A 15,787-nucleotide genomic window follows, 5' to 3' on the forward strand; every position below is an offset into this window, starting at 1 on the left:
CTGCCTGGCTGCTCTCCAGGCAGTCTGGAGACACTTGGCCTTGTTGAACCCCATACCATTGGATTCAGCCCCATCTATCCAGCCTGTCTAGGTCTCTTTGCAGAGCCCTCCTGCTTTCTAGCAGATTGCCACTCCACTTGGTGTCATCTGCAAATTTGCTAATGGTGGACTCAATCCCCTCATCCAGATCATCAGTAAAGATGTTAAACAGGACTGGGCCCAACACTGATCCCTGGGGACACCACTCGTGACCAGCCACCAACTGGATGCAGCTCCGTTCCCCACCACTCTGTGGGCCCAGCCATCAGCCAGTTCTTAACCCAGCAATAATCCCTATTCAATTTTAAATGATGTCACAAGAGCATGAAGATCTTGTCCTGATCAAAAGTTTAATAACTTGGTATAATAAGCTGTGATTGACAGAGCAGTGCTGACAAGAACAGTTGAGTAAGACAATTTACTTACAAACATGCCTTAGTGGACTGTGGATCAACAAGAATAGGAGACCAACACCTGAAACTGCTGGAAAACTGTACAGTGGTATCACTGTGGACTGATTTGGTTGGTATCCTGTGCTGATATCTGGCTATTAAAAACCCAGAGTAGCAGAGACTGGGGAGAGAGGGGAGACTGTTTAACAGGTGTCATGATGCATAAAAGCAGGGGGCCCATGGTGGAACTGGAATGTGACAGTGGAGTAAGTGTTACCTTCTCTCCACAGGCTATTCTGTGCTGACTGACTGGCACAGTAACTGGGACAGGTCTCTGTTAACTGTAACTGTGTGAATGAATAAAGGTTTCATCTGACAAAGCCTATCCCTTCCAGTGGAAGATGCAGGTGAGCCTTGCTGGGGAGTGCTAGGATAGCTAGGAGGTGTTTTGATAGCATGGCATTTCAGGTTGTCATCCACTGACAAACGTGATACTTCTTTCCCAAAGGCCCTGCCATCATCTGACAACCCCAGACACACCTTCAGGATAGAGAAACAACTGACAGATCCTGTGTCTTGGCATGATCTGGGCAAAGACTCACACCAACAGGCACAAATAACAAAGCAAAATGCAAACCTTCTGCCCAAAATCCTCTCTTAAAAGACAGAGACATCTCTCATTCAAGAAACCATTGGGGAAAATTAAGCACCACCTTCACAGAAGCAACACAAAAATCTGATAGATTCTTGTGGTTCCTCCACTAAGACCTTCTACATCTGGAGTCAAAGCAGAACACCACTAGCTTGAGCATCCAGGAAATAGGAGAGCAGAGGCAATTTGGTACTTCATCTGCCTTGAAAAACCAAATCACAGGCATGACTCAACGTTTTATTTTGAAAAAAAAAAGAATTGTGAAGTGCTTTTTGCATAAACTTTACTAGTCCTCAGCAAAATTATGTTTTAAAATAGGGTACCTTCTGTGAAGGGCAACAATCTTTGTCAGGACAAGTCTCCACATGACTTCTGCTAATAATTAAGGTCAAGATATAGGTCAGGCATGGAAAACTGATCTCTGAGCCCAGCTAACACCACTAAGTCCACCTCCCCAACAGTATGCACTCTGTGCAGCTGCTCTGCCCCTCTGATAACCTTAGCTTCAGTCCTTCACCAGGAATGCTCACCAGACACAATGCCATGACTGGCACAGAGAACTTCCCTACAGCTCTGCAGATGGACAATGTCCATTTTTCTGAACTGAGGGAGGGACAGTAGGAAGGAAAAAAGGAAGTGTGAAACCCTCTAGACTAGGATGGCAGCAGGCCTCTCATGCAAACAGCTTTCTTTTAATACTGTCATCAGCACTCCTAGTATCACAATCTTTCCATTTATTTCATCGACTCCTGAACCAAACCCCATGAGTCTGAGCATGCTCAGAGCAAATTTACAGAGAAGGAATCCAGAAAGAAAAAAAAAAAGGCAAACACTGCATTATATAACTATTTTGTGATGTAACTGAAACATCACATCCTGCTGAGGACGGCTGATGCTGCTGACAAAAAAAACAGTACAAAGCTACAAAGCAGCTGGACATCTGCTGTGGGAAAGGCACACAGAGAAAAATGCACCATTATAGTCCAAACAACGCTTGCACCTGAATAAATTCGCCAAGCAGGAGCAATCAACAAAGTTTCTTAGGTGGCCTTAACATAAGATCTTCTTCTATTCTTCAAAAAAAACATCGCAAGAAACCTCTCCCAACACTAAAAATAACATTCTTCTTTAAATTTCACTGCTTTCTAATTTACTCCTACAAAGCAGCTCACTTTTCCTCTCCTGTTACCACAAGCATCACCCCACCTTCCGAGGGGCGCTGAGGGCTGAAAGCTCCAGATTCACACAGACACCACAGGAGCTCTGCAAGAGCCTGGACCACCATCGCTGCCGCGGGGGCACGCTGCTCCAGCCGGCGGGCTCAGAGCCCTTCCTCGTCCCGAGGCTCACAGCCCACATCCGCGGAGAGAGCAGCTCCGAGGACTCGGGGAGACGCGGCACTGACCCGCCCCAGCTCGGTGCTGTCCCGCGTGGGCAGGTCCCGGGACGGGGCGGGCGCGACCCAGCCGTCACTAAAGGGCTCGGCGGGCGATAGTGCCGAGCAGCGTTCCCAGCTGGAGCCATGGCGACCTGCGTGCAGCTCAACACCGGGGCCAAGATGCCCCTCATGGGGCTGGGCACATGGAAGGTAAGGGTCCCTTGCTCTCAGCGGGGCTGGGTCTGCGCCCGGTGCGATCTCCTCCGCGGGGGTCCGGAGCGCTCTGAATTGGGGATGGAGCGGGGGCATCTCGGCTCAGTTCGGCTCGGTGACCCGTCCCCACCGACAGCCCGGGCCGGAGCGCAGCGCTGTCGGTGCCCCCAGCATCCCGCCCGGGATACCGCCAAGGATGCCCTCTGGCTCCGGTCGTCCCCGCAGGCAGAGCCCCACGCTGCTTTTGAAGCTGTTTTCCCCAGCGTGCCCTCCGTCCTTGCCGTCCCCCTCCTGCCATGGGAGAGAGTTGACTCTTGGGTCTCCCTAGCCCAGGGGAGTCGGCTCCTTCCCTCCCTCACATACCCGGCAACCCCCTCCCCAGAGATGCGCGGATCCCATCCTCTCCCATCCCAGCCAGGCTCCCGCGGCTGTGGCCTTCGGGGCCCCTCTCCCTGCCGCTCCCCAGCCCTTCCCGCGGCCAAGGCTTCCGTGCCGCTGCAGTGGGGCACTCGAATTGTCTGCTGCTTCAGTGCTGAGTAACTTTAATCCTGGGCGAGGTCACAGGGATTCATCTGTTAATAAGATACGGCTTTGGAAGACCATTCATGCATCTCAAGCAAGTTCTGACAAAGCGGTTTGCACTGCTGTTACAATGACTACAAAATCAGTGAACCATACAATGCCTGAAAACAAACATTGCTAAATCTGTATGAAGAAGACATGCCAACATTTCTTTGTGCACAGCTCTTACCCTTGTCAGGATATAGAAACACATAGAAATGCACATCTCTTCTGTCTCTGAAAGAAGCAGCTTCAAATTACAGGTGGGATGTGCCCCAGCAGGAGCTGGGCTAGAGAATGGTACACTACTCGACAGTGATGTGGATGACTAAGGTGTGGACAACAGGTTAGCAAAGGCATATAGTGCCTTCAGAAAGCTTCATAAAAGAGTTTGGCAAAATAAACAGTTGAAGAAAAGTACCAAGATCAGTGTTTACAGAGCCATTGTGCTGTCTACTCTCTTGTATGGTTCCGAATCATGGGTCATCTACCGCCACCACCTGCGTCTCCCAGAACGCTTCCATCAACGCTGCCTCCGTACAATCCTAAACATCCACTGGTCAGATTATGTGACCAATACATCTGGGCACATAATCACAAGTATTGAGGCCATGTTGCTGAGAACACAGCTGTGCTGGGCAGGGCACGTCTCCAGGATGAAGGACCACCGCCTCCCTAAGATCTTGCTTCATGGTGAACTTGCCACTGGCTGCCACAAGAGAGGAGCCCTGAAGAGAAGATACAAGGACTCCCTGAAACAACATTGGGCCTTGGCCACACTGATCACCATAACTGGTCTACTCTGGCCTCCAATCAGGACACCTGGAGACACACAATCCATAACGCTGCTGATGCCTTTGAGAACACACGCAGGGTCACTCTCGAGGAGAAAAGACAACGCAGAAAGAATCGTGCCTTGCAGAATATACCACCTAAGGAGTCTTTCTGCTGTGCCTTTTGTAATCAGACGTGTCTTATATTGGCCTTTTTAGCCACCAGCGTGCTTGTAACAAACGTGGGTGAAGCCCTCCCCAAATCTTCATTTGCGAAGCCCAGCCATGATGATGATGATGATGATGATGAAATAACTAGGAAATGGCCTGTATGCTTTGATTTGGGATCTTAACCTTCTGTTTTCAGTCTGCAGCTGGGCAAGTCAAAGCTGCAGTGATGGCTGCCATCGATGCCGGGTACCGCCACTTTGACTGTGCCTATGTGTACCAAAATGAGAGTGAGATTGGGGAAGGGATCCAGCAGAAAATCAAGGAAGGTGTTGTGAAACGAGAAGATCTCTTTGTCGTCAGTAAGGTAAGGGTATAGTGACCTAGGATCCAGGGGAAGGTCTGCTTTGTGTAGAGGGAAATTCAGAGCAGGGGAAAAGGTTGTATGCTATAGAGTGGAGTAATTCAGGACATAGTTCAGGCCAATATTGATGAAAGCTGATTTTTGTCACTGTATTTTGTATAGAGTTATCTAAGATACGCTTCACATTCTCCATTTTCATGGGATTGTTCAAAGGATGTGTTAAGCTTAAATGGTCCCAGAAAGTGTCCTGGTTTTAACTTGCTTCTGCTGAAAATTCTGGATTTGGCTCACCACTGAAACTATTAATTTAAAAAGAGCTCTTTAACCCATATCTGCCTGTAATAAGTGGCTTTTGCATATCTTGACTAATGGAACAGGGTCAGTTTTTAGTTTACAACCCTTTTTGATCACATATGCCACCACAGCACATATTGTCCTTCGTATCAGTGGCCATTGCCCAGTCCTGCTTACAGAGCAAGCCCCATCTGAAAAGAAACAGGGTGGCCTAATTCCACATCACCTTCCAAAGGAAACAGGTTCTTGCTGGAACAGTACAGAAGCGTTCCAAGATATTTAACCCAGGAGGTCACAGTGTGCCTTGTTTTTTGCCCCTAGCTGTGGTCCACATTTCACGAGAAGCCTCTGGTGAAGGGAGCCTGCCAGAAGACTCTTACTGACCTGAAACTGGATTACCTGGATCTCTACCTCATGCACTGGCCTACTGGGTTGAAGGTAAAGTAACAGCAATGCCCTTGGCTTTTCCTCCTGGGAGAGCTCCTCAAAACTGCCAGGAGCACTTGCAGCACCAGAAAGAGCATGTGTCTGGTGTGTACCAGCACTGTGACAGTGCTGCCCATTCACCTTTACTCTGGCCATGTGAGCTGTGCTCCTGATCTCTGCCCCTGAGAGTGAGGCTTGCACAGCATCCTCTGCCCTTTTGATAATGGACAGGCAGACCTAGCACTAAGATCAAGCCTCCCAGCTGCAAGCTTGAGTTGTGCTGCTTTACTTTTGGCTAAATCATCCTTCCCTGCTTTGTGGGAAGGAAGGCTGTACTTTGCTACCTGACAGAAATTGTTTCCTCTGCATGTTACAGAATCACAGAACAAGAGACTTCTTCTGTCTTCCATTTCTTTCTTTAATCACTGAGTCCTTATATAGTACAGATTGAGCTGACCTTTGCTGTAGGAGTCTTTAAGTTGTTCCACAGACCTTGAATTTGAAAAGGTGAGATTTTTTTGACATCTGTGTCAGAATTACATAAAGTACATCTCATACTTCATGTCTCAGTTCATGTCTAGCCTTGGCTTTTCCTTTCTGCTGCAAAAAGGTTAAGGCCTCCATCCTATCTGTTGCTTTTGACCGTGTCAACTGTTTGTCATACTTTGCAAGATGTCATGGTAGGTTTTATTTGAACAAAGACCTTGTGTAAAAGTGTCATGGCATAATATTCTGACATTTGCACAACACTAGACGTGGAGCAATATGAAGATACAGGAATTTATTTCTGAGTTTGTACACCTGGGATTTTCTGATTTTCCGAGTGCCACTAATTTAAACTGAGGCTCCCCTCACGAGAGACCTGTGTGTTTACATAATATGTTTTTCAGGAGATGTGGCTCACCCTAAACCTGATTTAAATGTTTCTGGGACCTTAACAGGTCCTTCAAAACAACAGTTCTCTCTTAAAGGCATGATAGAGGAGTACAGGAAGCTTGTTTGTTCCACTTTGTTCCACAAGTGGTGTGATTTGTTTATCTGTGTGTGTTTTAGTGAGTCGCGACTTTACTTCATCCTGTCCCTCCTACTAGGAATGGTTGCTGGCAAAAGACCATAAACCTGCATGAACTATGTAGACAAATATTGGTATTTTCTCTACTAGTAGTTAAAGCTAATGTTGTCTTCAGTTGTGTTGCTATTAACTTCCCAATAATGAGTGTTTTGTCTCTCATTGACAGGCAGGAGAGGAGCTGTTCCCCAAAGATGACAAAGGCATGTCTATACCCAGCAATGCAGATTTTCTAGATACATGGGAGGTAAGTTCAGTCACAGTGGGAGAAGCATGTTTGCTGTCACTGGCAGTCTATTCCATGCTTTCATTACCTTTAGCACTCACAAAGTTCTTATGCATTTATCAGACTGTATACAGTGTTGTTTTTTTAAAACATACATGCTTAGTGAAGCTGATAATCTTCAGCAGAGCTGCAGACCAGATTGTTTGACCATGACAGAAACAGAACTGTCTTTACTACCATTCTTAAACTGCTCAAATACACTTTGCTGAAATAAGTCAGTCTGTGATTTTGTCCACAGCTGCAGTACAGCCCCCTGGTGCTCACTCCACACATTATTGTTTATCATTATTAAGTAACTTAGCATTATGTGAATTTCTGCCATCTCAAGAAGGAGCCTTTGGGTTTGGGTGAGGTGGAAGACATGGCACAAATACACCAGGGAGCACTTTCCCCCAAGAGACAAACTTTGCAAGTCCAAATAGTTGTCTTTCCCTTCCCGTGAAGAGAAACAAAGACAAACCAGGAATAATGTCTTTAGGCCTTGTCTTGCATACTGGATGTTGACTTTGCTCCTCTTTGTCTCAGGCCATGGAAGAGCTGGTGGACTGTGGTCTGGTAAAAGCCATTGGAGTCTCCAACTTCAACCACGAGCAGATTGAAAGAATCCTGAACAAGCCTGGACTGAGGCACAAGCCTGCAAATGTCCAGGTAAGCTGCAAGGAGACTTCAGGTGACTGGTTTTTTCAGGCATTATAAGGATCTGATTACAGTTGCGTGAGGAGATGCAAGAGGGAGAAGAAAATAGCACAGTAACACCCTCTGATTACTTCTGGGTATATGTGAAGATGTTGTAGATCTCCTGTGTCCAGATAGGGAATGAAGTTGTGGTACACAAATTACAACAAGAACTTCTTAAAATACAATACTTGTTCTCTTATTAGTGATGGCACCCATCTCTTATTAATAGCAGATAATTGCTCAAACAACACACGTTTCTTCTCATGCAGGCATGCACAGTTCATTCAGTCACCTAGCTGGAAAAGGGTGATCAGTTTTAACTGTTGTGCAGAAGTAGTGGCTTCATGACATCTGCCCTGAAGATTTTTTTATTTATATAAAATAAAACATAAAGTGTGTATATATAGACATATCAAAAAAATTACCTAGCCTTTGTCTGCACACAAAGCTACTGCCTTCTTCTATGCTCCAGAACCTGCTGTAGATACTTATCTCTCCCAGGAATATTACACAGACTCAGACACCTCTTGCAGTTCTGAATCCATTAGTTCTTGCAAGTTCACGTAGAGTGCTAAATTCACTCAGTCTCCAGAGCCTTTCTCTGCATGTAGTTATAGAAAAAGAGCATGCTAAAAGGAAAAAAATGCATTTCTGTCCCAAACTACTGTATCTATGTAACACATTCACACAAACTCACAAGAAAGGGATTTTTATGACTAGAACACATAAGGAGCGGTTACAGAGCAGATGCTGCATGTCCTTCTAATCCCAGTCCACATTACAGTCGAACATACAAGGCATCAGGGTTCTCAATATTTGCTCAACTACTGCTTGGAAATCCAAAAAGCATCTCAGAATGTGCCTTCTTGGGGCCAAAGAACTCAGGGATAAGCCTTATGAAATGCTTTTTTTCCCGAGCAGTAGCCCAGATATACAAGAAACCTCACTGTAAAAATAGGTGCTGTAGAAAACTAAGACTCAATAACACCTTGCAAAGACGAGTACATGAGGACAAATACCAACCTTTAAGTGCATTAGGATATAATCCCTGGAGTGAGTTACAGCAGTTGTACTGCTATCCATCTCTATGCTCTTCTGTTGGTAGATCGAATGTAATCCATACCTTTCCCAGGAGAAGCTGGTACACTACTGTCAATCCAAAGGGATTGCTGTGACAGCATACAGTCCCCTTGGCTCTCCTGACAGACCATGGTAAGATTGCTTTGCAAGGGAACTGGTGTGGGTTATGCTTGACACTAAGTATATCTTTCTCCTGTGCAGGGCTAAGCCAGAGGATCCTTCCCTCCTGGATGACCCCAAGATCAAAGAAATTGCAGCCAAGCACAAGAAATCCACAGCACAGGTACACAGATTCCAGACAGTGGTTATCCATTCCTGTAACACAGGACAAGGTGGCATTTCCTTCCTTGTCACTTGTGGTGTTCGGTAGCAGTACAGTCTGTTTACTGTGTGACCTGCAATGCAAGTGTCCTCTGACACTTGCAAACAAGAAACATTTTCTTGACCCATCTGTGGATGCTGTAATGTTTCAGTCTTCATCTCGAGTCCTCTGTTACAGAGAATAAAATCTTGATAGAAGTTTGGGTGGGTAAGAAAGGACTTGTTTGTCCCTAAACTGAATAGGAAAGGTGGTCTTCCATGGGGGCCTCCACCACTTCCCCTCTTTGCTCTCCAGGCAGTGCTACCTGGATTGCAGGGACAGGAATGATTTGAAATGCAGCTCTGCAGAAGACAGTATATCTTAGGGAATATGACTGTTGGAACAGGCTCTGCTTCCTTCAGAGCAGGAACCATCCTCTTTCTGATTCTGTTCTTGCAGGTTCTCCTTCGCTTCCAGATCCAGAGAAATGTGATTGTGATTCCCAAGTCTGTCACCCCACAGCGCATTGTGGAGAACTTCCAGGTGAGGGATTAGGAGTGAGCTGGGTGCTGCCCTTCAGGAACAGCACAGCTTCTCCCTGCAGAGCAAACAGAGATCCTTTCTCACCTGTAGGAATAGTTGTGCTTCCAGAAGAATTTGTAATGGGAAAGCTAGAAACTCATTTTCACTTAGGAAGCCTGCAAAGTGCCTTCAAGAGGGTTAGATGTTTTTTATTCCCCTTCTGCAGCCCAGAGGGGATTGCAAAGAGAGCTATGTTATCTCTCTGTCTTCTATGCCAGAGAGAGATAACCCTAACAGACATGTACAGAGGCCTTGGGAAGGCGGGGGAGAAACAGAGACGATACTAAAGGCCCTGGAGAGGGTGGGAACTTGCCTTTTCCTCCCTAGAGCCCAGTCCTTAAATAGCACTGTCAGGAATTTGTACATTTCTTGTGTTCTGGCCTTCTAAATAAACTTTTGAATTCTTTCCACTGCCCTGGCTTTTCTGGGAATACCTGCATATCTTACTTTACATCACCCTTCCCAGCTTCTCCTCGGACAAGAGGATGAGTTTTTCTCTGTCTACCTACACACTGTACTGAGGGCTACATTTAAGGCTACAGTTGAAAAGCAGGAATGAACCAAGTTTGGGTAACAGTATGCTGGTAATTTTAGCAGTCACTTTACATGGTGTCTCCTGTTCTGCAGATGAATTGGCACATGGTGCTTGATTGGCACTTGAGTGCAGTAGCACACTACAAAAGGCTTCGCATTAAGAAAATAGTCCTGGTGTCCATAAACTGTGTTGCTCCTTTGTTAATTGACTGAAACTGGTCATCAGAGTTTCAAAATAGATAGATTGATAGATAGTCTTGTAGCTGTTCCTTTGGATTAGGACAGAAAGATGCACAAGTGGCAGATGCAAGTGCTTTCTGAGTGTCCTGCAACAGCTGGCATGTGTAATTGCAACTTTGGATATATTTTTTTTTATTTCCTCTGCTAATGCATTCTTACTAATACAGAGAGATGCCTTTTTCTCTTCCATGAAACAGTAATTTTGGCTAACCAGCTCGTCTCCCTTTTAGATTTGTTCTTTAATTCTGTAGATTTTGCTTACAGTCTCTGGTTTGTTCAGAGAAGTGATTTCCAGCTGTTTCTCTTGTTAGGTATTTGACTTCAAATTGACTAAAGAGGAGATGGCAACTATTTTCAGCTTTAACAGAAACTGGAGAGTCTATACAATGAGCATGTAAGTGGTAGCATTTAGTATTTGGGGTTTTTTTCCCAAAGCTTAAATAATGAATACTATATATACAGAGGTTTTACATCTAAATATTGCCTAGGAGGTCAAGAGCTTGAATGATGAAGTGATTTGGATGCTCCAAATGTACAAAATCTACACACTATACAGGAGAGCAAATCTGAGAAGAAAAATCATTCTACAGTTATAAAGTTCAGATCCCGCCTTGGTGGCTTCTCTAAGCACTACTAGAGCTTGATATATTAAAAAAAATTATGGCTAAAATGAAGTCTTTTATTCCCTTCAGGGCCAAAACTCATAAGGACTACCCATTCAATGCAGAATACTGAAGATGGTTATATCCTGCCCTCCTTCAGAGCTTGGTTTGATATTCTTCCTATCAGTTTATCTAGCTTTTTTATTGCATCTCTCCTCCTGCAGCAATGAAGTCACAGCATATGTATTCAGTGATTATATTTTGTTTGTTCTCTTTGAAAGAAAGATACAGTAAAATTCTTTTAAAATAATTAAATGTGGGCTGTAATAATTTTCTTTCAAAATGAGGACTTATTAAGGAGAAAACAGGGAGAGATTTTGAACTACACCTTCACATTTATACTTTGTCTTGCTTTATCTGGCTAAGGAGAATAGTCAGCAGTTGTGAGCATTGGAATAAAATCTGAGAAATGTGAACTAAAGATTCACTTCCACAGGATAAATGAGATAACCAGAAGTTTTATCACTCCAGAACTAACTGAGAAAAGGGGTTTTACTACCTTAAAAAAAATCCATAAGCAGAAAACACACAGGTGCGCAGTGGGCAGTATTTTTCCCCAGGTTTTCTCCCGAATGTGTGGATTTTCCCTGGGACAGCACAGCCCCTCAGCACATTCTCCAGCGGGCACCAGAGGGCAGCCAGCCCTCAGCGACCCGCCTTGTCCCCTCCCCGCCGGCCACAGCCCCGGCGGTGCTGGAGACATTTCAGCTGGCACACACAACCCCGGGGGCTGCTGGCAAGGGAGGCTCGGCCCCTCGGTGCAGAGCCCAAATTGCTGGCCTCCCCACTGGCCCTGCCAGCCTCAGGGGCCAGTTTCCCTGGCAGCATCTACAGCTGTGAGCCCAGGGTACCTAGCTCGGGGATGATGGCCCATCTAGCTCCATCCCTCTCCTCTGGCAGCTCCCTTCAGCCCAGTCACCCCATCCCACTGCTGCCCTGGCCCCACAGCCCCAGGGCTGCAGCTGGGGGCCCCAAGCCCTCCCACAGTGCTGCAGCATTGGGGGTTTGCTCACCCCTATAGTCCTATGCCCACCAACCCCTTCTGCCTCTCTTCCCCGGCAGATCCCAGCCTGGTGCAGGGACACCCATCCCAGCAACCCAGTGATAGCAGAGCTGAGCACCTGAGCTGCCCACACACCTCTACATGCATGGATACCCACTGTGGAGCCTGTCTGGCACAGGGGACACATGGAGAGTAGGTCTGAAGGAATTGATCCCCCCAAATCTCCTTTCTACCTGACGCTCAAATTCAAGACATTAAAACAATCAAGGCTCCTTTAACACCACCAGGTGAGATGAGGAGGTATTTGATTCTGTGGCTGTGTCACCTTCCTGTTTCCTACTACTGGGCAGGTAGACAAATGCATAATCTTAGATGTTGCACTTGGGTTTCAGAGGAAAACAAACACCTTAGGACCTTCTTTCCAAAAGTTCCACTTCCAATTCCTGAGAACGCAATCCAAAAACATTTGTTTTGCAGCTTCCTAAATGAAGCAACCCCTAAACCCCTTAGCAATCCCCAGGCTGAGGTGAGAGAGCTCTACTGAGATCAAATACACATTTTTATTGAACAATAAAGGTACAATGCTTACTATGATGCAGGGAGAGCCAAGGGTTTAGACCACTGTCTTTTCAGTGCATTACTTCTCCCGCGTGAGTTACCCAGTGGCCATAGTGACTTCAGGGGTTTCCTTGTTCAAGCATGAATCATCCACCAGCTGCCATCCTCTCAGAAGTAAGCCCTTTCAGCATGGACCTCCTTCAAAGAGTGCACCCATGTCTCCAGCAGCGTTCCTGAGTCACAGCACTGTGGGCTTAAATTCTGGCATGAGACAGGGTGTTTATATCAGTTTCAGTGGTAGCTGGAATTGCTCCTGGCTGGCACTGAGTAGTTCATGGTCTGCACTCAGGTCACCACTTCCATCCCCTTATACCCTCTGCAATTTATGTTCTTTACATTCTACCCTCCACTTTAATTGAAAGATATATTAAGAATTGCTTTCACCCTTATACAAACTCCACCTTTAACATCATCACAATCTTAACATGTATTCATTATAAACTCCATCCCTTGTCCCTGCAGACCAGTAGTTAACACCTCACCCACGTGAATGTAATATACATCACGAAACCACCCCTTCCCCAGCAGTCCTGGTCTCTCTGAAGCCTCATTTGCAGCACATGGCAAGCCCCAGCACACAGTCCCAACACAGCAGGATACTTCTCTATCCCATGTTTCATAGCCAAACCCTCTGTAGATCCCCAGCTACTGCTTTTGGATCCTACAGCACTACACCAGGCCACTGGGGCCCAGGTGTGGAGGAAGCATCTGTCTATCTCTTCCCAGTCGCCTTCCCACTCAGCAATGGTTCCCCCAAGGTCCCTCCTTTCTTCAGATGTTTGCATACTGTCTGCACTCACTCCTGGACATGTGCTGGCTGTGCCACTTCCCCCAGCATGTATTGCCAGGATCAGGATCATGGCTCCTTCCACAGTCCTCATTACTCCAGTTTTGGGCCATGTCAGGGTATCACACACAATCTCCAACAGCTACTATCCCAGGCAAAACAACCTCATCACCTCATCTCAGGGCAATCTAAGATAGTTTATTGCCAATTAACAAATCTTTATTTCACCAATTCAGTTACTGTGGGGAGGGAAGAACACAGAAGACCAAATCAGTAAATGCCTTTCTCCCCCTTCTCCAGCCTCCGCTTAAGCCAAACACCAAACCCTGTCCTCCCCTCTGCTTCCCTTGTTTTCACCATAGATTACATCCAGGCCATCCCAACCCCCCCCCGAAAGCAAGGGTGGCTCGGAGGGCGATGCCGGGTGCTTGATGCTTCCCTTCATCACTCCTGTGTCCTAGAGCTCCTGGGTGGGTGGGCTGCTGGCCCCAGGGCTGCTGCTGCCCTGCCTGGCAGGGGTGACCCAGCCTGCAGGCCCCTCAGCAACTTGGCCCCTTTGGGGTGAGGTGCTGCCCTCCTTCTCACCTGCCAGGGGGACTGGGGATGCACACACAGGTGCTTCCCATCTGCTGGAGCTCAGTCACACCAGATGGCAGCACCGGCTTCATAGTCATCCAGAACTGGTTCTGACCAGCCTGGGGCAGTTCATGGTTTCCTCCTGTCCAGGTTTCCCCTGAGGGGATAAACCCACCTTTCCCACACAGTAACCACCACTGGTGGATGGTAGGAGCACTTGCTCATCCTTGCCTACGGTCGGGGCTTATTATTTAAGCAGGTGGGATTAAAGAACAAATACTAGTGTGAAGACAAAAAGCCTCATCAGCTCTGAGAAGATGGGAGATCCACCAAGATATGCTCCTAGATTGATCTGAGTTCAGAGTAAAAAACAAGCTGAGGTCTTCTATGGTCAGGGCTGGCCAAGCCCCTCAGATCTGCTTCCTGGCACCTGGAGATTGAACTGGAGACCCCATTGAGCAAAATAAACCTCCCATTTAAAGACTCCATTTCCCAGGGATTCAAGCTTGAAACCCACATGCTCTCACCTCCAAACCCTGGTTTAAGCTATGCCTGTGTATGTTGGTACCTCTGAAGCTGCAGACCCTCACAGCTCTCTTTCTCCCTCAGGAGTAGAGATTGATTGCACCTTGCAACTCTGTCACCTCCCTACTTTGTGCTTTTTCTGCAGGCCACTGGGTCTCTGTAAAAACTACCTCCACAAGGACATACCCACTTCCACTATTTTGGGTCCTGTTCTCAGATGCCAAATACTGCTGTGTCTCCAAAGTCACAAATTGTGGTGAAATTACAGTAACTAAATGCAAAGTCAGAAAAACAAACTGAAAACTCGTGATACTGCACATCCTGTTTCAGTGCAACATCTCACACGTGCATAAACAAACAAAGAAAAAAAAAAACACAAAGAAACCCAAAATAAAAAACCCAAAAAGGCAACAAAATCCCTCCTCCCCTGCACAGTTCCTCCTTGCCAGCTCAGTGTAAAGAAACAGTTGCCCATGTTATCAAGGACACAGCAGATAAGATTTAGCAGGCTGGCTGTCACACAGTGACACATGCAGTACTTCTTCCTACCTCAAGGCTCTGCCACCATGTGATGGCCCCTGCCAGGCCCTTGGGAGAGGTAAATAGTGGAAAGCTGATTTCTTACAGCTGTGAGGGGAAAGGCTCCCACTCACAAGAGTGAACAGCAAAAACAAAATACAGAACTTCCACCTGAAGCGTCTGTGACAAGATGGAAGCATCCCCCTGACGAAAAACCATCAAGGAAAAACAAACCTAAATAGTAAGAGATAAGCACCAAGTTGTGTACCAGGTAAAAACACATCTCATTCTGCCAGGGATGGCTGATGTGCTGACACTAAACAGGAAGAACATTAAAGAGGAAAACCAATTACCTTGCTCATTCTTAGTTAAATGGAGCAAAAAATATGAAGCTGCAGAGAGCAGGGAGAGGCACCCAGAGCAAACACTCGCACCTGAAGAAACTCTCTATATGTGAATAAGCAGCAAAGCCTTCCAGGCAAGTCTGTTTTTTTCCACTGCGCTGTGACCTCTTCAGCAGAACAGCTTATGCTTGTCTGCAAAAAAGTCAAAGCCAGTTTCTGATGTGAGGTCGCTGGCCACTACCACATATGATTACAATCGTGCATTTTATTCTGAAACGTCCTCAGCACGTTCCTAAAGACAGAGGGACAATATGATCATTATGCCACTCATGAAAAGGTCACTGCTCCTCATCTGCAACTTTCAAAGCACTTTAAAAAAAGTCTTCCAAAATTAAAAATAAAGTTCTTTTTTATTAAACTCACTATATCATAAACTACTGGAGACAGTAGTCTGGAGAAGAGGAGGCTCAGGGGAGACCTCATCACTCTCTACAACTCCCTGACAGGAGGTTGTAGCCAGGTAGGGGTTGGTCTCTTCTCCCAGACAACTATCAGCAAGACAAGAGGGCTTGGTCTTAAGCTGTGCCAGGGGAGGTTTAAGTTGGATATTAGGAAGAAATTCTTTACAGAGAGAGTAATCAGGCACTGGAATGGGCTGCCCAGGGAAGTGGTGGATTTACCATCCCTGGAGGTTTTTAAGGTGAGACTGGATGTGGCACTTAG

At 46.4% G+C, this 15,787-nt stretch overlaps 1 protein-coding gene across 4 annotated transcripts in view; it reads left to right on the forward strand.

The window, feature by feature from the left end:
- The window catches only part of LOC127469758 (aldo-keto reductase family 1 member B10-like), a 27,604-nt gene extending 16,686 nt beyond the window's left edge, over nt 1-10,918 (forward strand). Inside the window, exons 1-10 of one of the 4 annotated variants that reach the window (XM_051784486.1) lie at nt 1,930-2,671; nt 4,376-4,543; nt 5,156-5,272; nt 6,499-6,576; nt 7,141-7,263; nt 8,399-8,505; nt 8,575-8,656; nt 9,134-9,217; nt 9,723-9,840; nt 10,342-10,425. In XM_051784486.1, coding sequence (XP_051640446.1) covers nt 2,606-2,671; nt 4,376-4,543; nt 5,156-5,272; nt 6,499-6,576; nt 7,141-7,263; nt 8,399-8,505; nt 8,575-8,656; nt 9,134-9,217; nt 9,723-9,815 — 918 coding nt within the window. In that variant the 5' untranslated portion in view covers nt 1,930-2,605 and the 3' untranslated portion in view covers nt 9,816-9,840; nt 10,342-10,425. Of the gene's footprint in view, nt 1-1,929; nt 2,672-4,375; nt 4,544-5,125; nt 5,273-5,643; nt 5,768-6,498; nt 6,577-7,140; nt 7,264-8,398; nt 8,506-8,574; nt 8,657-9,133; nt 9,218-9,722; nt 9,841-10,341; nt 10,426-10,722 lie in introns of those variants that run through there. The other 3 variants (XM_051784485.1, XM_051784487.1, XM_051784488.1) reach the window with 3 other exon arrangements.
- Nucleotides 10,919-15,787: the final 4,869 nt, after the last annotated feature.

Source organism: Manacus candei, unplaced genomic scaffold, assembly GCF_025592945.1.
Source record: "Manacus candei isolate 608988 ecotype Guabito, Panama unplaced genomic scaffold, ASM2559294v1 h1tg000018l, whole genome shotgun sequence".
Classification (NCBI taxonomy): Eukaryota; Metazoa; Chordata; class Aves; order Passeriformes; family Pipridae; genus Manacus; species Manacus candei.